The sequence below is a fragment of the Strix uralensis genome, chromosome 5 (genome assembly GCF_047716275.1).
Source record: "Strix uralensis isolate ZFMK-TIS-50842 chromosome 5, bStrUra1, whole genome shotgun sequence".
Classification (NCBI taxonomy): Eukaryota; Metazoa; Chordata; class Aves; order Strigiformes; family Strigidae; genus Strix; species Strix uralensis.
Genome location: NC_133976.1, coordinates 52,508,406 through 52,529,970, shown reverse-complemented (window position 1 = coordinate 52,529,970; position 21,565 = coordinate 52,508,406). Strand labels below are relative to the sequence as shown.

Sequence of the window (21,565 nt, the reverse complement as noted above, 5' to 3'; positions counted from 1 at the left end):
AGTCACCTGTGTGTGTTTGTCCTACAGGATATAGAGACCATCTCAAGATCAGAAGGGAACAGCAATACTTAAAAAACTACCTGTACTTAACAGTGCCTTTCCTAAATTCATTTGGTGGTCATGGTAGCTTCTGAAGATGCTTCCTGTAGGCACAAGATCACACAGCCTCCTAATGTAGAGACTTGTTCTGTTAAAATTAAATGCTACAGTCTGTTTTAAAAGACCATCTCCCCTTTAAACAGTCATCTTGTTGACAGTTCATTATTTCTTTGGTAGGTAATTCCAGATTGGCAAGTGCCTGTTTTATTCAGACAAAACAAATTGTTCTTTGTTGACGTAATGGATGTGTGTCAAATCTTTCTTTTTCTGTAGTTTGTTATCACCCATCACTGTTTTCCCCACCTTTAAAGTTTTCTTTAGAACTGAAGCCACTTACCTGTGCCAGGGCAGATGGTGTGTGCAATCTCCTGGCAAAGCTGCCCAGTAGCTCTGGCTCTACTGGTAGATGCTTGCTTTTCTGAAAAAACAATGGAAAGGTAAGCCAAAAATAGCCTAGCTGTGCACCCAGCCCATATAATACTGAAAACTTTTTGTGTACCCTGAAGCATGAATAAAGTGTAAATCTATCCCAAAAATCCCTCAAGTATGATCAAATTGCAATTACTGCCAAGAATAGTGAAGGAGACAATAACTCCTGTTTTGTTCCCCAGGATTGTTGGCTTGGACCTCTCCATGCCACAGAAATATTGATGCTTTCACAGTATTTTAAAAACATTTATTTGATTCTTTCTCTACAGTTAAAGAGATTTAGTAAAATTCAATAGAAAATTGCCAATAAAATACATTCTTCAAAGCATAAGGCATAACAATCTAGTGTTTTAGGTAAGTGTTAGACTTGAGAGGCTGGACTCCATTTGTATAAATTCTTCCCAGTAGGAAGAATTTTTGTTCCACATTATTGACCAGTTTGGAAGGCAGATTTCATTTTGACAACCTATTTTTTTTTAAATTGACAAGTCAACCAGCAGAAGATGTGTTCTACTGCTATTTTTAGTCTCTCAAAGGTGTGAAGACAGCACTACTCTCCTGTTCCTGGGTGTCTTCCCTTAAGTTCTATTGGATTCTAGGTTCCTTTACAGTAATTTGTTGAAATAGATGATTTTTTTTTTTTTTGTCCCAAGGTTGCTATTTTCTGCCATCTTTAAAAGAACAAAGTCACTCAAGGGGCAGGAGGGTGGGAGGGGAGGTGAGGTGAGGGGTGTGTGTGTGTTGAGCCTTGTGAAAAGAAAAATATGCCTTATTAATTGTAAAACCTTGGAAGAAACAAAATTATGAGAATCTGGATGCTTTTTCTTTTAAGAATGTCTTCTCTGTCACATGCTCCCTCCTCTCATGTTCATCTGTTTTTTTGCAGTGTGGTATTCAATACTTACAAAGTTGAAGATCAAATTTTCATGAGTGTCTGTCTTTACTTTTTAAACACTTAGAGACACTTCATCTCTATGCCTTGTTCTCCCATTAGCTATACTGTTGTGTACAAGGTGACACTCAACTGAAGTAGGCATTTGTGCTTCTTCAAAAATAAGATGACAGTTGGCTCTAGAGTGTGAATAATTGTCTCTCTGTAACTTAGTTACTGGAAAATACTCCATGTACCTGGGAGGAATCCATTGAAAGAGAAACGTTTGATCTGCAAGCCCTTGTGATTTATCTCCATGAGACTAGTCTATCCCATCTATATGCTGCCTTTTCTTCTAACCTGTTCTGATTTTACTTTGTGTAAAATTTACTTTCACTCATAAATTTTGCATAGGATCATCTTCTGATTTTGACTCCTTGGGGTGGTAGCTTTTGGAGCTCTTAACACACTGAACCAAGTGAATGACTTTCCATGTGTTTCATTCTTTTTCCTTACGTCTTGCATCTAATTGCTCTGTTTATCAGCACTGGTACTTCATACAGATACAGCAGCTTTTTATCCCATTAATTACTGTGAGTGAAACTGAGGAGTCATTTTTGGTTGTGCAACCCAGGAGCCTGAGGAAAATTCCTGCTGTCTTTTGTCATACTACCTCTGCCCGAAAAAATGGCTTTTCAACATCAGAACTGCATTAATAAAATGTTTATTTAGCACCTTTCAGGTTGAAGGATCCAAAAGCACTTTACAATTAACTACACACATCATCACTGAAATGCATTTAAGCAGAAAATCAGCAGACAACTCACTGCATAAATTTCAAAACGAATGGACTTCTGGCCAGCCGCTCGGCCAGAAAGCAAAGTAGAAGCTCTAATGACTTGTAGCAAACAGGATTCTGATTTTGGTTTGGTTTTTGAAGGTCTCATCTGAAAAACCTACATGGTAAAGCTGCATTCAACCCAATTTAGCCACTTCAGAAAACTGAAGATTTGCATCAGCCCTGCCAAGATTAGAATCTGTGGTGCCAGGGAGTCTAGCCTAATCCTAACCTGACATTTAGATGACTAAACACCACCTCAAGGTAGAGGACATACCCAGAAAGTTCAAGTTGCAAGTATATAGTAACACAGTGCTGTTTTTTAATACAGAATTCAGATGTTTATACATAAACATCCCACATGTACAGTATGCCTCTTCACAAGCACCAGGCATTAATTTACAGTCCTGTAACTTTTCCAGCTTTGGGGGAAGGGGAATTGCGACCTTCTGAGCTTTAGTAGCTAGAATAATCGTTCCAGGGAAGTAGTAGAAGGCACTTGGCACGACTGAACAAAGCACCTGGAAATTCTCTTACCAGGAATGATCCTCATTCCCTGGGAGGACAGAGATTACCTGCAGTCTTTCCAGCTGTAATGTTGACAGTTCGTAAGAAATATATGCCAAATAAATTCTGAGCGACATCTCCTCTTCTACAGAAGTATTCTCAAATGATGGAAATCTCATGAATACACACAGCCCAGTTCCTCCCCGTTGCAACTCAACAGAAGAAGCTGGGCATAGATGTGTTAAATGTGGCTTTGTTACTCCTAAATGCATCTCCTGACTGTAACGTTGATTACGTTTTTTACTTCAGCAAAGAAAAATTCTAAGGCTATTTTTATACAATTTGAAAGCACTTAATACAAAGTTACATGAATACACTGCATCATATGGCCTATCTGTGGAGAAAATACTGAAATACTACCATAGGGCTGTTCAATACTAGTTTTTTCTTTCAACTTTTTATCTTAATACTAGAAAATATATAAATCATTTACATGACATTATGCAAAAGAAGGCACAGCCGGTTATAGTTTACACAAGCACAATGCATAATATGCAGAAAAAGGGATTAAAAAGAAGCTTCACATCCTTATTAGATATATTGTTGCAACCCATTAAGAAAAGTACTTCATCAACAACTGAAGTGTTCAACACTTGAGAGCTATGATATAAAAAAATTATAATTCATTTAATGCAAAACAGATTTATATATACTTTTATATATAAACACTGTTTAAAAATGCTAACATAATAAAAGTAGATTATCCATGTAATGAAAAGTGCAAACCAAAGTAATAGAGGGTTTCACAATGTCCTTCTCATGACACAGGAAAAAACTAGCCCATAGGAATGAAGTGTTAAATCCACCAATAAGTCCTTGGCGTGATGAGACATCATCAGGATTTCTGAGCATTTGGAGAAAGCAGTACTGGAGAAGAGGCTCCATCCAGACTGGGGAGTGGTACTGGTATGTGACCATTTAGCAGAGTTGGAAACTGTAAGAGGCCAAAAGGTAAAAATTACTCTTTATCTCAAAGCATTCAGCCCAGAAGCACATGGATTTAGCATTAGCAACTGACTCCAGATGGTTTCAAGACTTGTGATTTCTATACAGTAAGATACATACCAAATGCCTGCATCAGCCATTAGGAATGTAAAACAGAGGAAGAAACCTGAATAATTTGTAAATGTACAGTGATGTATAAATCTGTTATTTGCTATATTTTATATAAAAGTTCATATAGCACTTTTATCATCACCCTGGGAAAGTGAGTGCTATAGAGAAATCTTTGCCATCCATTCTGCTTCCAAAAATGTTTTTCAGTCCACAATTTAATTAAAATACATCCTTTTTGTCTGCCTTTCATAAAAGCTAAGCAGGGAAGAGCTTTGCAAAAGTGAAAGTTGAGATGTAGTTTTAGGGCAGAAAAAGTACAATTGTGAATACAAAGCATGGGGAATATTACTCTCAAGTAATTGCAGTTTCTCTCTGTATTCACTAAGAAACCATAAACTAGCTACACCAGATCGTGTGAAGCAGAATATATTGTCATGTGGTATTAACCTTCTGCTTCTGAAATACTGTGCGAAAAATACTTACTCAATACATAAGCTGTATATTCCTAGTTCATGACAGCATCCTGACTGTAACTTGCCTGCAGTAGCGTGTATTGACTAGATCTTAACATCTGACCCGAGAAAAAGCAAAGCAAGTAGGTGGAATAAACTTGTTACAGCATGAGGTGGGAATTATCCCAGTGGTAGATACCAATCTGGCCTTGAGGCCTGGTTCCACAAGCCACGCTGGGTTTCTGTTAGCTTGAGAGAGACAGAGCTGAGTAACAGCACTCAACTTCAAGTGTCTGCTGTATTTTTACCCCGTATCAGATCAGTCCTTCAACAGCCAACTGTGGCGTAATCAACCTCTACACGTGCATATGATCTGCCTGCAACAGGATTACTCTTCCACTAAGATGTTCGTTAACGATACCTATCTTCCAATGTTCAGCTGAAAATCAGGCCGAGCAGCGCAGGCGCAGCAGTGTGCTGTGGGGGGCTGGCACCGCACTCCTGGTGCAGCCAGGACTGGCTGATACCTCTGTTTTAACCAAGCCTCAGGAAATGTTTCCATCACTTCTGCCAAGATTCGTTAAAACACAGCACTAGATTACAAGCTCTTGCTTTTCTAGTCTAGGTTTCTAGCGAGACATGTAAATTACAACGTGTTTCATGTGATTCCTAAAGCTAACAAAAAAGAGGGTTGTGTGATCTCTGGTGTCTGTCGAGGCGGGTGGCATGCTGGCACTATGGCCTGAGATGCAAACAATGCTAACGTCACGATTTCATTCTCCCCTGCTCTCCAGCCCAACCCTGCTCTCTTGTTCTTCTTCCTGTTGTCTCTGTAGCCCCTGGGGCTGGGACGATGCTCTTTATTCATACACCTCCATACAGGGGGGATCTGGGACTTGACTACGCCCTCTCAGTGCTACCATCTATACAGTAGTAACAAGGAAAATACACTTGATTTAGTTAGCACTTAATTCAAGCTAAGCTGGTAGTCCTTAAGTTTGGCTGCATTTTCTTGAATTAACCAATTCTGTGCAAGGCTCTTGCTGTTCCAGTTATATGGTAATTTCAAACTAATGACAAAACATCAAAATAAGTTTAATTACACAGCAGTGTGGCTTCAAAGGGAAGTCTCTCCCAGTAGGTCAATATATCAAGGTAAATTGTGTGGAAGGAGACTGCAGATTTCAGTGATGCTCTACATAGGCTGTAAGGATGTATAGGTGTAGGTGTATGGGAGTTGCTTACACCTTATAAACATCGAATGACAGTTTTTACAAGTTAATAAGCATCTACATGCTCTGTGATGGAGTATGCACGTAGCTGTGTCCAGCACTGCCAGAACAAGCTCCTCCTGGTTCACCAAAGGAGGGACCGTACTTTTCCATAGGCTTGTTCTGGGCTCAGTGGGACCATCCATGTGGATGGCTCCCTTCCTGGTCCTTGTACTATGCAAAGACTAGTACTAAAGAACTGTAGGCAGTGCCAAGCATAGTGCTATTATGAAAAGCAGCACACACCTGAAAGAAATACAGGAATCCGATCTCTCTTCCATGCACATCAGCAGGCAAGGGTGCAGTGGCAGGCAGGCAGCTGCAGAGCTGCCCTGGCCTCTGGCTGCTGGCAGGATTCTGACTCCTTCAACAATGACCAAATGTTCTTTCAACTCCCAGTGCAAATGACCAGGTGAAAGCAAGAGCAACTTGTGAAGCAGCTCCAGCTCTTTCCTCCCTTCCCTGACAAGCTGCATGGAACATGGCCTGGCTTGTGCAGGCAGCCCAGCGAGAGCTCTGCCCCGATGCCTACGTGGGATGACCAGCAGTTCTCGGTGGGGTCACTAGGCTTCAGCTGTGGTTGTTGTTTCCTATTTGCTGTTAAAATAAAGCTTTGTGCTCTACAGACCTGTCACCGTGGCCTTTGCCTGAATCAAACATCGTTTATAAGGCCCTTTGGGTCTCTCAGAAGGGAGCGAGCCAAGGCCACTCTTCACTTTCAGTTCCCACAGGAGGTGGCCAGCATATATCACTGCAAGTTCATTCCAGGCCCTGGTGCAGACACTTCCCTCTCAAATGAAATGTCTGGTGGTTTTTAACCACATGTGCAAAACTAAGGTCCAATAGGGATAAACGAGTTTATCTGAAACACAAATAAGGAGTCCTAGGGCTCCATGCTCAACTGTCCCACTGGAGGCAGAAGGACTTACTACCCCAGCGAGGACTGGACCTGAGCAGAGCACCTGAGCCAAAGCCCAGCCCTGGAGTTGGGCAGTCAGTCTCCCTGAAGGTTCAGACTAACAGCAGGATCCCTGTCTAGCAGCAGCCCCCTCTGTTAGTGTTGGCCCTCCACAGCAGTCGGGGAGTTCATTCCAGGGATGTCCCTGCATTCTTCAGCCACTTGGGTGGCCATCAGCTTCTTGTGCTTCTTGCCAATCAGCTGATCAGCGTAATTTCTTTTGTGATTTACTGAATTGACTGATTTGCAGCAGCTACAGCTGGAGCTGCTAACACCATCCCCACCATCCTCTTCCTAAGCCTTGAGTGAATGCTTCAGCTGAGTGCTGTGGCCATCACAGTTTACTTAATAACTTTTGTATTTACCAAAACTTTTCAGATTTTTACTCTCCCAGTACCCATGAGAGTTACATATGGAGAGGTCATGCTCAGAGGTATGAAGTAACTTGGTTGAGGACACATGGGTAATTTGCACAACTGAGCTTTCAGGTTCAGAGTGCCCTTATTGTAAATACAACTATGCCCTGTCTTTCTGAGTGAGAAGTAGCTCATTAAGACAAGGATAAACCTACACCCACCTCTCTGTGTGAGATCCAAACTAGTCTTGGTTTTCCCAGGGTCCATGTTCCACCATCTCCTGGCTAGTCCCTGACTGGTCTGCACACTGTTCCTGAAGCTCTGAGAGCTCAGCTACCTACTCTTACTGGGGTCCAGCATTTATTTCTGTTTCCTTCATACAATACATGTGTGCTTGCTGCAGTAGACACTTCCCTGTAGTTCTGACTGTGCTGGCAAGGGTTTAAAGAGGGTACAGGTAAGTAGGCCTCTCTTTAAAAGTGCATGTTAACTCCTGTATTTTTTAAACTATTTGAAGAGCTCCAGACCAGTGTGAGGAGATGCTCCCCTGATGTCTCTTCCACATATGCGCTTTCAGAAATGAAACCTGTGCATTGGAAAGACCTACCTGGAACAGAGTGTTTGGTCCCTGCAGCCTGGCAGGACTCAGAGGAGCAACAGGACTGAGGCTGCTCCAGAAATGAATGCTAGACAGCAGCGGGCTTGGAGTCAGCAATAATCCATTTGGGGTCTGCGAGACAAAAAAAAAAAAACCACATGATGCATGTGTCAGGGGTTACAACTCCATACAACAATCACAACCCCTTAAGTCTTACACCTCACCTATAGGCTCTTTCTCCCAGTGAATTCAGACATACAACATGCCGAGTATACTGGCTGGCAGCAACTGCCCATCCAGCCCTGCATCCTGTCTCTGCAGTGGTCACTACTGGATACCTGCACATTTAATATTCCTTCAGATGCAAATTGATTTCATTCCTATTGCAATTTGCTTAAGGAGAAGCACAGTGATTGTTTATGTGAACCATGCTCATGCGACTGTATAAAATACCATGTGTGCCCCAGTGTCTGTAAACACAGCCTAATCTCCTTTAGAGTAATTTTTTACCTTTTGAAGGGCAGCAATTGCTTGAACTGACTGCAGCTTTTGAAGCATTAATGCAATTGCGTGTAGAGCCAAAGAGCCACTGCCAACCTTTGAAGTTTACTCCTCTGATGGCAACTGTTCAAAATGGAAGAAGTTTCAAGAAACTGGCAGGCTGACGCAGTGAGAGGCCAGTGTATGGGTTGGATGCCCAGGGGCACGGCGGACAGCACAGCTAATTGTTTGAAAAGAAACAAAATGGCAAGAATTAAGAATCCAAGGCTTTTTCCAACTTGGAGGTGGCTCCTTCCAGTGCTGTGGTGCACAAGGATTCCTGGAAATGCTCTTAGCATTTCCAAAGCACAATTGGAGGGGAGGTATAGTTAAAGCACATGCAAATCTCCATTCAAAGGAAGAATCACATTAATTATTTTGTATGCAGAGTAACCTTTATCTTTCCAAAAAAGAACATGAAAGCGATGTGACAGTTTTGAACAAAGTATTTGGCATAATGAGTTAATCTCACCGGTAATCTTGATGCCAGTTATCAAAATCAGTCCTATTTAGCAAAGCGCTTAATGAAATTAATTGCTCTACAGAGAGCTTTGGACAGGCTGGAGCGATGGGCTAAGGCCAACTGCATGAGTTTCAATAAGGCCAAATGCTGGGTTCTGCACTTTGGCCACAACAACCCCCAGCAGCGCTACAGGCTTGGGGAGGAGTGGCTGGAGAGCTGCCAGTCAGAGAGGGACCTGGGGGTGTTGATTGACAGCTGGCTGAACATGAGCCAGCAGTGTGCCCAGGTGGCCAAGAAGGCCAATGGTATCCTGGCTTCTATCAGAAATAGCGTGGCCAGCAGGGACAGGGAAGTGATCTTACCCCTGTACTCGGCACTGGTGAGGCTGCACCTCGATGACTGTGTTCAGTTTTGGGCCCCTCACTACAAAAAGGACATTGAATTACTTGAGCATGTCCAGAGAAGGGCAACGAAGCTGGTGCAGGGTCTGGAGCACATGTCGTACGAGGAGCGGCTGAGGGAACTGGGGTTGTTTAGTGTGGAGAAGAGGAGGCTGAGGGGAGACCTCATCGCCCTCTACAACTACCTGAAAGGAGGTTGCAGAGAGCTGGGGATGAGTCTCTTTAACCAAGTAACAAGCGATACAACAAGAGGGAATGGCCTCGAGTTGTGCCAGGGAAGGTTTAGACTGGATATTAGGAAGTATTTCTTTACAGAACGGGTTGTTAGGCGTTGGAATGGGCTGCCCAGGGCAGTGGTGGAGTCCCCATCCCTGGACGTGTTTAAGAGTAGGGTCAACATAGCGCTGAGGGATATGGTGTAGTTGAGAACGGTCAGTGTTAGGTTAATGGTTGGACTGGATGATCTTCAAGGTCTTTTCCAACCTTGATGATTCTGTGATTCTGTGAAATTTGAGTGCACACTTAGCAAGTAAGTACCTGTTTTGCTGTGTGGGACAAGTGCCTCAGTGCTCTGCTGAACTGGGGCAGCAGTTTGTCCAGAGTTTAAAACACGTAAAGCAAAGTTAGAAGATTGAAGATAAGGTGTATCTCCCCCTAGTAACCAGCACGTCATGCATTCTGGTACCTGCTAGCTTCCCACCAGGCCAGAGATATAAACTCCCACATATGGCAACTGCAACCAGGGGTCTCACTTAACAACTGCTTACACCATGGGCTGTCACATCATGTCACCAGCCTCTGCAGTGAGCAGGCTCAGAAAGGCAGGTACCACAGGTCATGTGGATTTTCCAATATGACGGACATGTTATTTGCAAAGCAGTGCCTGAGGGATCACCTGTGGTGTTTGAGGCTCTGTGCAAACACCCAGGAATACAGACCTGCTCTGACGTGCTTGCACTGGAGTTCACAACAGGGTCAAACAATTAGTTTAACACCAGCAGAATAGATGGGAGAGACAAGGCGCAGCAAACATTAAGGTCCTCCCAGTGATTCTGTCGTAAGGTGTCTGAAAGGCTGTTTAATACAAAGAGGTTGACTGCTCTTGAAAGGGATGATTTCTCTAAGGAATCTCAAAAGAAGCAGGGTTCATGGAGAAATGCAAAGGAAAAGGACACTGCCATTTCCCTTGTGCTGAAGAAGGTGGGTCAGAAACACCAAACCCCCGTGGAAGAAACCACAGTTATGTCCCAAGGAGTAATAAACGTAGTATTGCTGGGAAAGCAAAAGGTGTTTATGCAGTAAAACAGCAGGTATGGTGGTCACCAAAGTACCAGTGAGGTTAGGGTTTGCATATATTTGGCTGACAACAAAAGGGACAAAGAGTGGGTGGAGGCCTGGCAAGGAGAAAACTTCTGTCTTGATCTCAGCAAGTGACAGCTCTTGTCAAGATATCTAAGAAAAAATACTTGACAAGCAGGCACTTGTGAACAGCTCCTTCACAAACGCCCTCTTGCCAGCACCACGGTGCTTTCATGTGGCAGGAAAACAGCAGTACCAGTGAAAGCACCTGTCCTGTGCTGCATTACAAGCTGATGCTCCACTCCACAGGCAGGCAGCTATTGATGGGGATTTACAAGACTGACAGAGAACACACCGATTTAGGTCAGGATAAATACTCCGAGATCTACTTACAGAAGAGCCTACTAACCTTAAAACCAAAGATGTAAGCAGCAAGACCCAACAATATTCGACTAAGGACACAGTATTGTGCCAACTGTACTAAGAGCCCCAATGCGCTATGCCTCAGTTCTTTATTTTTTCTCTAAGAAGCTGCAGATACTCAGAACTGAAAATGCAGTTGAAACAGAGATGTCCTCCATTCATCTCTGGAAGCATGTTAACAAGCCTAACAACAGTGCTAAGCAAAAGTCCATGTCCTCCAATGATCAGAGCACTAATGTCTGCAAGTTCTGCCAGAGCCAAGAGCCAGCCAAAGCAAGCCTCCAAATCTGTTAATATTTAATGCAAAAAGAGCACAGGGCCTCTCAGGCTTGCTCTCAGTATTGCCATCAGCCAAGCATCAAAACCACCAGAGGAAACATAAGTGTAAACAACACCACAGCACAGGCTATCCTTAAACTACATGTGGAAATTGATGTGTCACTTCATTTTCTGCCCTCATGCAGCTGTACATCTGGTATTAGATGTGGAACCCAGTGGGAAGTTCCTACTTAAAAAACATGATTATAATCTAAGCATAGGAACAGTTTAAATAGAAATAATTCATTGCACAGAGAGGATTATGTTAAGCAACAATGCTCATGGCTCCTGACTTCTCTGACAAAGAATGTGTGTAAGTACAAGCTTTCTTGTCACTTCTAGCTGTCAGATAATGGACAAGTGCTGTCACACGTACATTATTTCCCAGGTCATTAGGCATGTGCTAGAGCCTGGGTGGTGTATGTGGATACAATACAGATCACGCATGTGCTGGCTGCAGGCACACTACTTTGTCCATAAGGAAACAACATGTTGTAAATGTTACAAATGCTAAAGTAGAGGCCTGAAGAAAGAGAGTGAGTCAAAATAATACATCCATATGGAGCAAGGGAAAGCCAACAAAAATAACAATAATAAGTAATCTGTAAAAGAAGCAAGTACTGAGCAAAATCTAAATATCTCTCTTTGAAGCTAACCAAATGGAAAGCTGACATTTCTCTAGCAAACTATGGTACTGTATGCACTGACATCTTCAAACCCATTCTTCTGTTGTGAAATTGGTTGTGCGTATCACGTGTCCTTTCGCAGGGCTCCATCTGAGGGTATTCCTCATGACCAGCAGGTACAATGGAAAGCTATCTGAAATACCCTCTCAGGCAGCAGGACCTTCACCGAACCTACATCGCTCCTGGAGCAGGAACTTGTGTCTGACATCCTGTTCTGCACCTGCCCCATGGCAGCAGGTGTCTACCACTCGGATCTGATAAATCAGAGATCATCTGAGATATGATGCATGCTCTTCCTAGGATAATGGGATGGACCGTGTATTTCCAGCCTAAATTATGGCTTTAGTTATTTTGCATTGCGATATTAGAGTTATCTGACCACAGTTGTTATATAGTTTTTCTTTTATATTCACTAGGTCAAGTATTTAGGATGCAGGGTGCTTCTTATCCACATTAGAAATAGAAGGCTAAAAGAGAGGGAAAAAACTATGTTGCTGTATAGCCTAAAGTTTAAATAAACAGACCCAGGAACTACTCTACATGGGTGCCACCTGCCTCTTCAGTGATAGGTTAACCTGTAAAAAAGATTTGTAATGGCATTAAGTTGGCTAACAGTCATCACAGCCTTAGCTAGCCATCCTGCTAAAGGAGGGCCACAATCATCCACCTAATTCCCTTGTCTTTCAGGGGCAGTAAGTACACCAGTTTATAGATGAATGAGAAAATTATTTTTCAAAGAAATAATTACAAAATGAGGAAGGAAATCTCAGTTCATACTGAGTCTTGCGAGAGCAGTAAATTAAAGCAAGCTTGTAATAACTCATGGTGTCATTGTGTCTGGTTGGCATTCGATATGATTCATTTGTCAGATTTGCTCCCTACAAGCAAAATACTTACAGTGGTTATACCACAGTTAGAGGTTACAGGAGTCGGTCAATGCACCTCAATTTTGGTTTGCCACACTTCTGTTCTTTCTGCCAAACATACCTTCACTTGAAGGCTTTATGATGTCAAATATCACAGATAACAGCCCACAAAATCCTCTTTCTTTGCGACACAAGTTTGTATCTCAGTAGCTTACAGGTGTGTCTGAACTGCAATAGCTTTGCACAAACTTGCTCTGTAGCCAGCTGAAAACCTCAATAACAGCAAGCGCTGCGCTGGTCGAGAGCACTTGCCGACACTCTCACCTCTGCCAGGCCTTCGTGCTGTGCGGGTACACAATGCTGCCCGCGGCCAGCTGGAAGACCTCTAACACCTGGCTGCACTGCAGGCATCATCTGTGCAAAACCTCTTCGAAAGGGAAGAGGTAAGGCGATTATGTGACCCCTAGACAGCCCGAAGTAAATGAGAGCTTGTAACACACAGCTTTGTATTTATTTATTTACTGTTCAGTTGGTTTCTTTCAATGGTAGTATTTGCATCAACTTTTATTTCAGGGTGGGGGGGGGAAGTTAGGGGGTGTTCCCCATTGGGATAATTTTACTTAGATTTTACTTTGGATTTTTTTGTCTAATTTTGCAGTAGTAGTGTAAGACAAAACTCACCATTGAACACACCAGGTCATTACCTATAAGATTTTCCTCTTCTCCTCTGAACTGCTAGGTTTTTTTTCATAGACTTGCTTGAAAATGAGAACCTGCCATTGACATTACCACAAATATGTGCTTAAAAAGAACAAAATAACCTACTGGTTATTCAGTAGGTCTGTGCTGAAAGGCAGCTCTGGCAAGTATCTGTGGATCTGTAAAACTTTGGAAATTGAAACTGGCTTAAGAGCCTTGTCTTAGAAACCACTTAATTTGCTCCATATTCAAAAACTAATTAAAAGGTCACACTGTTTGAATGGATACAACATCTAGTAGAGATATCTAATCAAGCATCCCGCAATGCATATGCTCAAGTCATGACCTAAAAACCCCTGTGGTTTTCTTGTTGGCTTTTTCCTGCTTGTTTTGTAGACCTGGAAGCTGGTTTGAACTGATAAGCGATTAAATCGTGTTAACTATCAGCTGCCCATCTCACCATCCTTCCAGGTAGTCTGTGAACCATGATGGCCTCTCCCACGCTCACGTAGGAACCCCAGGAGGAACCTACTTTCCACCCTTTGTTCAGACCTCTAATGTTTCCCTCTTCCCCATATGCTTCTTTTTTCCATTGGATGATGACAGACCCATAGAGCTAACATTCTTGGCCACACAGAAGGAATACCTGGCTGAACCAAGAGTACAGGAGACAGTCAGGTCTTACCTGTGCAGTGAAGAAAGCAGGAGTCAAGGATCCCGAAGGAAGCGCGGGGCTGTTGAGAGCAATGGAACCGATGTCGGTGCTGGAGAGAACCATAGGTGGGGCAGAAATTTCCAAGCCTTTGGGTTTTTTAGCCTTTGGGGGAAGAGATGGAGATTTTGCCTTGGAGCCTGAGGAGAGGTTCAGAGGCTCAAGGGAATCTGAGTCGTGGCAACTGGACTCAAGGAAGAGGCTCCTGTGTTCTGCAGGAAGGGGTGAGGTGGGAGACAGAGACGGTGACCTGGAGGAAGATGACGATGGAGATGAAATACTGGCACTGTTGGGTAGCATTAGGGAAGATATTTTAGCTGATACTGACGAGCTGAGAAAAGCAGAGGCAGCTGCTGTTTCAGAAGTGGAAGGCAAGGACACCATGGGCCTCATAACTTGTTTGTCTGTTTTGTTTGTCACAAATCTTATAACAGTCCGAACTTCTTCGACTGGTGTGTTTCCTTCTGACTTCTCCTCCAGTTTTTCTGTTTTGATTGGCTTGTAAGGGTCTGGCTGGTTCTGCAGAGAATTGATAGTGAAAGAGGAGTACAGGCCAGAGTGGATGTATTCATTACGGCTTGTGCTTTTCAGTGCTGACAAGCTGTGCTTGTGCTGATCCCTGCCCTCGGAAGGCATCTTACAGTCGCTGTCCTGCAGCAAAAGGCTCTCTCTGCTGATTTCCACAGCATGTGGATCCATTTTTAAAATCTCAGGAAAGGAGACAAACTTGTACACAAATTTTTGTCCAATCACTTTCTTGATGATGTTCTGCAAATACAAAAGCAGATGCTAGAAAGATCAGCATTTTAGAGGCACTGAGTCCAGCAAATATTAGGGGGTTCACAAGGGTAGGGAGGGGCACCACTCCCTTCTCAAGCTGAGCAGGTCATTTCCGTGGGGCTTCTAATGCTGCTCATCTTTGGCTCATTCCCATACCTCTGCTCAGCCAGGGAGACCATTCCCTACCCCCCCGCCCCAGCTACTCATGGTGCCTAACAAAATCACCATTAACAGGTGATAAAGACCTGCTGGTGGGCTGTTTTCCTCCTGCTTCCTCTGAGGTATGTTAGGAATATTTTTTTTCCAGTAAAAACAGTTTTGCCACCTTGCAGACTCAAGCCATGCCACCATTTGTGTTTCACAACAAAGGCAAACTCCTTCATTTATGCCTCCCAAAACTGACACCAACTACCCAGAGTATGAAAAACCCTCGAATGTCTCCAATGGACAAAATCACCTCGGCCTCCCTGCTCCAGTCATTTACCTTCTTGTCCTGACCATGTGCAGAAGGATTGACCTAGGCTGACGGTGACTGTCCTTCTTTCAACAGTCATGAACTATGTCCGCAATCACTTGCATGTGTTGGAAAAGTACTTGTGTCCTGCTGTATCGCCTGTGCTATCTCCAGGTTTGCATTAGTCTCAGGATGCTCACTGGTGCAGGCAGAAGGTTTCCATCAGTCTAAACTGGCAATAGAAATTAATTCTTGAAAAAAATCCCAAACCTCTCAAAGGTTTGTAGAACTATTTATTTTTTTCTTCATATTTGCCATAATGAAAGTGTCCCCTTTATGGAAACAACTGACTCCCTTTGAAACTGAAATCTTTCATGAAGGTCCCATTTCCAGTCCTAGCTCTCTTCCTGCAAACCTGGGTATGCTGCATGCTCTAACATAATGCATGGTATCCCCAAGGACGCGATGTGAGCTCCTCCACAGATGCACTGTACGGCACCAGGTGCTGGCCCGGCCTACAGAAAGGACTGGAACATTTACCACCCTAAGCCAAGTGCTATGGAAGGCAAGAAGCAATATTTCCTGAAATTTCCATAGTTATTTCTCTCTTCTTGAAGTCCCTGGTGGAGAGTTTGTCTTTAAGTCACCTCTGAAAAACCTTTCCAAGAAGCTTCCCTTTAGTGCAGCACGTCTGCTGCACCTCCAGCTGATACCCTGCAAACAAGACATTTGCTTTGCTGTACATATGGGAATGTAAATATTTACAACATTCCTAAAAATCTGTTTTTCATTCTACCACAGATTCTGAGAGCAGTAGAGGAAACATTATTTAAATTGATTGAAAATTAAAAAAGAAAAGAAAGAAAACAAAATACAAACACCATCCCTATTTATATATGGACAGTACCTAGTGCTGGGTGCTTGCAGTGCCTGCATGACACCATTTTTTGTCACAAAAGCAAGGCTCATTTTGGGAAAGAAGAGTCTGCACCTGGGTATCAGAACCTCTTCCCTCTTTCAGCTGAGCTACTGCACCCTGTAATTCATCTATCTGAACGTCCTGGTATTTAATTCAGGCACCTTCTTGAATACAAAATTAATCCTACAAAGAGCTCTGGGATATAGCTTTGCTTCACAGGTGAGGAGCTGTGGCACAAATGGAGAAAGTTGTTTCACAAGTTGATAACAGGGATCTGTAGCAGGGAGAGGCATTAAATTCAGCATGCTCAGACTAAAGGCACAAAACTGCCCTCTTCCGTGCCGAACTGTACACACGTCTACCCACCTCACAGATCCTGCAATGCCTATTTTTGCCCTCCAAAATTTCAGGACATATAGTTAGCCCACAGGATCTCAGTCTGCATGAGCTTTAATTCCCATGGCTTTGGGCTTGGCCTACTTTTTTTGTGTGTGTGTGTGCTAATTAGGCGAAATGTTGGATGGACGCACTTTCTCTGCTCTCTCAGTATTACATTCTTCTTGAAAAATGCAAAATCTCCAAACTATTCAACATATGAAAAGAAATACTCCAAATGGATTTTGTTTTCTTTTTTTAATATATATTTTCTAATTTAAAATAATACCTCCCCTCTGCTCCTGGCAGCTTTGACTTATTGTCACATCAACTGCTGGCAACAGAGCTCCTACTTGGAAAATGTGACTCCCAGCAGAAAAAGATCAAATGTATTTAAGAGTGGCACTTTTACACTGGTACAAGCTTAAAACAGGGGAACATTGCTATAAAAAGCAAGCAAACAGGCTGGTGAGTTTATACTTCCTCTGTTATTATTAAATATAGTTATGTTTTAAGAAGGTCTCTCAGTGCAGCTCCTCTGACTCCATAAGCCTGCAACAAAGGCCCACTTAACGATGGCTGGAGATGAAAAGGATTCAAGTGCAGATCCCTCAAGCACTTCGCAGGCTTCTCTTAAATGTGAAGCCCGAGGATATCTCCATCAGCATGTAAGAGAAAATAAGGATGCAAATAATTAAATGCCTCCGAAATGTCACTGACTTTTCTAAATTTTTTTTGACAAGTAATTGAAGTGAAGGTAAAAATCAGCTTATTTTTACCACCACCTCAGTGATCTGTCAGAATCATTCTGAGCTGTGGATGATGGTTCAAACCACAGAAGACAGTGACAGGCATCATGACAAGCAGGGGTTTTCCACCCTCAGGTTGAAAGGGCAAAGAAGGCTTCCTTATATTAAGGACTGCATTTGCAGGGAGACTAGACCACTTGCTTGGTAGCAGGACAGTAAGTATATGTACACAGTTAGCCCTTTTTTGTTGTTGTTTGAATTTTCTAGGTAAATTCCCTCATGAGCAGGCTTACGATGAGTGCTAGTGGCTGCCAGCCAGGGCTGCAGGGAGCTCCGGGGCTGCGCTGCCAGTAAGGCAACTGCTGGGCCAGTGCAACTGCTGGGGGGGAGAACTGAACAACCGGGCCAGGAGCAAGGGCTCCAGTCCAATAGCTTGGAAAAAAAAAATCTTATCAAGAGACAGCACTCTGACATTTAGAAAGAGGGCAGGGAACTGGGAACATTCCTCTTCTGTTGGCTTCTTGACTGTTCCTCACTTGAACACTTTACAGTTCCCCTCCTCTGCCTCCAGTCTGTAAAACAGTGAATACAGCAAACATGACCACCCTCCATTGCAAAGTGCTTTGAAAGCTGCTGATCCAAACTGGGTACAGCACTGCCCGACGTCTGATCTAGTGCATCAGCTGTGTTAGGGAGCTCAGGTTTATTCACACCACATCACTTGAGACACTCACTTATGAGCATCTCCAAAACCAGCCCTACCCAGGTGCTCTGAACCACCAGCTGGAGGGATGGGTCTCTCCCCCTGTCCTTCTCCACAGACCAGCTGGCTGAGCTAGATGCCAAAGGCTCAGTGGCCTGGTTCCCCCTGCAGTTTAAACCAGGCTATAATGTGGCTGGGGTTTTTTTGTTTCAACTATGCACATGCCCTCCTGAAATACACAGGAGCTTTTGCCCATCTCAACAGCACATGACCTCTGAGTCTCTTTCCATTTTTTTCTTTCTTCCCAGAAGATTTCCTGTGCATTGGTGCAACTCAGACTTCATTTCTTCTATCACGTGTTTGTGTTTTATCTTCATCAGCTCTGACTCTTACTCCCTGTTTGAGCCATCTAGAGCTAAGGTGTAACTATGCTACCAGCGTGACACAAGGATTTTAGTGGTTTGGCTCAAACCTGTTAGCTAGCAAGTTTGCTGCTGGCTGCAGGAGACACTTGGGAGACTGCGCTGGGAAATGGTACCCTGTTCCAAGTTGAATTTCAGACTAATGAGGGGCCTCAGGGCCAGGAAGACCAGACTGGGACCCTGCCACTCACACTTGGGCACTAAAAATAGGAACTAGTAACCGGGATACTGGGTCAGACCTGTTATGGGAGGGGAGGGCACCTCTGAATCCTAAGAGCACCTGAAAAGCTCTGTCCCCCACACTGCAACAAGCACAAAGAAGCCCGTATTATTTATATACCATACATCATTCTGCCAACCCATTTGAACAAGCAGGCAGCCATTAACAGAAACTAAAATGATTTATTCCATCTTTAGAAGACAGATGGAATAGCATTAACCAAGTAAAGCCTGGGGCCACATACTGTTCAGAGAGGATGCAAAAATATTGAATAGTTGCTCATTGCAACAGTATGTGACTGTGTAATTAAAGATGCAAGCATAACTCGTGCAAACATTAAGGTTACCCAGGGAACTGTGATTCTTGCATTTCCTAACTTCTGAGGGCTTGACTTCCACAACTGTTACATTCTATTACTTGCATGTTATTTCCTGGATTCGCCCTCTTTCCCTCAAAAAAAAAAAACCTCATGGGGAAAACTCACTAGCTTCCTTTTGTGGTGTCATCTTGAAATATTCATGGGGACCTTTAGTAGTCCTGAAACCTCTAGAGACTTCCAAAAGGTATCTGTCATTATGCTATCAGAAAAACACAGTAACTGCACAACTTCAACAAAAAGAAACCTACTAATCTTACTTGTATAGGTATTTTAGTTCTATACATCAAGCTAAAAAGTGCTCTGTGTGGGAATAGATGTGAAGGGTTTCCTTGCCTGAAAGCACTACAAGAGATTTTTGACCAGCAGAAGTGTGTGACATGATGGACATGCTGTTCAAGCTGTAGGTAGAGAGAGTGCAGGGTGCCTTTCCTCAGTGCTATCTGTCATCTGTTCTGCTGCTCTGTTGAGGCAACAGGGGAAATGCACTAAATAAAAAGGGAGGAGGGGAATTCAGGTACAAATGAAACAGGAAATGGAAAGTCTCCAGATTATCTACAAACCTTTAGCAAACAGAATCATGGTAGCAAATTACAATCAAGACATGCCGCATTCTACATTTCCTGGGGTGCTTTATATGTGAATTTAACATAAATCTAGCCATCAGCCTCAAGAGCACATCATGCTTGCTTTCAAAGCCAGGCTAAGGAACTTGTCCTAATTGTGTTATTTTTCTCCAGCACTGGAATTAATTTACTTTTAAGTTCAGATGAATCAGATGATGAATTTTAACAAGCCGGTGTTGCCCCCCAAGCAAAATAGCAGAGCTCATAAACCTCCATTTATCCAGTGATCAGTTTTTATTTCTCCACAGTGAATAATTTCAAAGACAAAGCATGAAGCAGTAGCTCAGTTAGTGACAGCTGTTATGCAGTAGCAGCAGAGGGCAGCCCAAGAAAGGAAGGCCTATCCTATGCACCATCATTTCTAAAAAATCACTGCCCTTTGCCTCAAACTCACATACTGCCAAACCAGTTGGGTTATAGGTAGAGAAGTTCCTGTTGATAATTCCCCAACTCAAATGAAGTCTTGTCCAGAGTTCTGCCTCTTGCCTTTCCTGCTGCCACTCCCCAGCCTGCAGCACAATGTTTATCCCATTTGCTCAGCGTGCATCGCATTTGCCCTTTCACATCCAGCTGCCAACACAGCCATCACTGCCAACAGCAAGGGAGGGGACAAGGATCTCAGAAGGCTCCTTAAGGCTACCTCAAGGTCTACACTGCTCTTGGTTTATCCCACAAATTGGTGAATGGTCCAGGGGAGAGGAGTGCAAAAGTCTGAGGGGCTCTTTCACCTCACCAGCCCTTCCTCTTTTGTTCTGCAGAAGGGAAAGAAGAATGCTAAGGAGCCCTTCCTTCCCTCCTCAACTTCTTCCCTTTCTGTGCTATGGAGCATAGACTGAACTGAAGGCAGAGGAAGTGTTTAGGACTGAACCCACAGCTAAGCACTCCCTGCCAGCCTACTAGGATTCATTATCCACTATCCTAGCAAGTATCTCTCATACTTCAAAACCTGCAGCAAGTTCCCCTGTCCCTCTGCACTTTCCTAATAATCTGCCTTTCTCCACTGCCTGGGAACCAACAGGACACAACACACCAAACCCCCACAGCGGGTGAGAAGCTCCCACTGTTTTCTGCTAAAGGACTTACTCCAATTTAAATAGCAATAGCCATGGTTTTGGTTTGAGGTTCAAACCCTGATCACAATTCATAGGGAGCTCCATCTAGGAGCTACAACCTCCATTGGGCTCCAGAACTCCTGGAAAAATGGCCAGAATCCTTGTGCCACACCTAGATAAAACTGCAGACAGAAGAGAGCACACAGTTCAAGAAAGCAGCTGTAAGAACAGCAAGCAATCACCTCAGCCAGAGCCCTGGTGAAGAAACTGTACAGCCACTCCTCTAGCAGATGCTGCATGAGCAGAGACAAAACAGATGACAAAGGGGTGTGTGTTGCTGGGGTGGGGGGCAACTGAAAACAGTACAAGGGTTAAAAAAAAAAAAAAAGGTTAAAAGAAGAAAGGGAGCCTCAAGTAAGGAGCCATTATATTCCATTGATTTGAAGAGATCAGAGAGATCTCGAAGGACGAGTGCTACAAATATCTTGTCCTTTGTATTTAAGTAATGTCTGTTCAGCCCCTGTGTATCTGGGCTCTGCCTGGATATGCTGTTCATTCACCAGCAGGCACTCTGTCTCCATTGATCCCAGTCAAGTTTATAATCAGAGGGGTTGGAGTCATATAATGAGGCGAGCTTCCCCATGCTGAGCAGAAGCCTTTTTAGCACTTAGTAAAGGGGAATTCATCACACCAACTGCTTGGAACAGCCACTGCACTGTCCTCTCTGAATCCTTTTGTGCCTTCTCAGTCAGGCCACCTTTGAAACAGGTTAAGTGGAAAAATCTGACTTCTAGTGGACAAAATACTAAAAACATTTCATTGCAGAATTTACAGCTCTAAATCTGAAACCAAAAATCTTACAGGAGTCCTTCCAAATTCCAATTTGAGTAATGGAAAGTCTGATCATCAAATCATGCACAGTTAATGTGCAGTCAACATGTTCTTTGATTGCTGTGTTAGACTGGCTGCATAGCACCCAGCCCCACC

At 43.4% G+C, this 21,565-nt stretch overlaps 1 protein-coding gene across 2 annotated transcripts in view; it reads right to left on the bottom strand.

Moving 5' to 3' along the window:
* Positions 1–2,107: 2,107 nt before the first annotated feature.
* ELK3 (ETS transcription factor ELK3) overlaps positions 2,108–21,565 on the bottom strand; it is a 39,285-nt gene continuing 19,827 nt past the window's right edge. The window contains exons 3-5 of one of the 2 annotated variants that reach the window (XM_074870793.1): positions 13,876–14,670; positions 7,505–7,627; positions 2,108–3,738 (exon numbers count right to left, since the gene is read on the bottom strand). In XM_074870793.1, coding sequence (XP_074726894.1) covers positions 3,640–3,738; positions 7,505–7,627; positions 13,876–14,670 — 1,017 coding nt within the window. In that variant the 3' untranslated portion in view covers positions 2,108–3,639. Of the gene's footprint in view, positions 3,739–7,504; positions 7,628–13,875; positions 14,671–21,565 lie in introns of those variants that run through there. The other variant, XM_074870794.1, reaches the window with a different exon arrangement.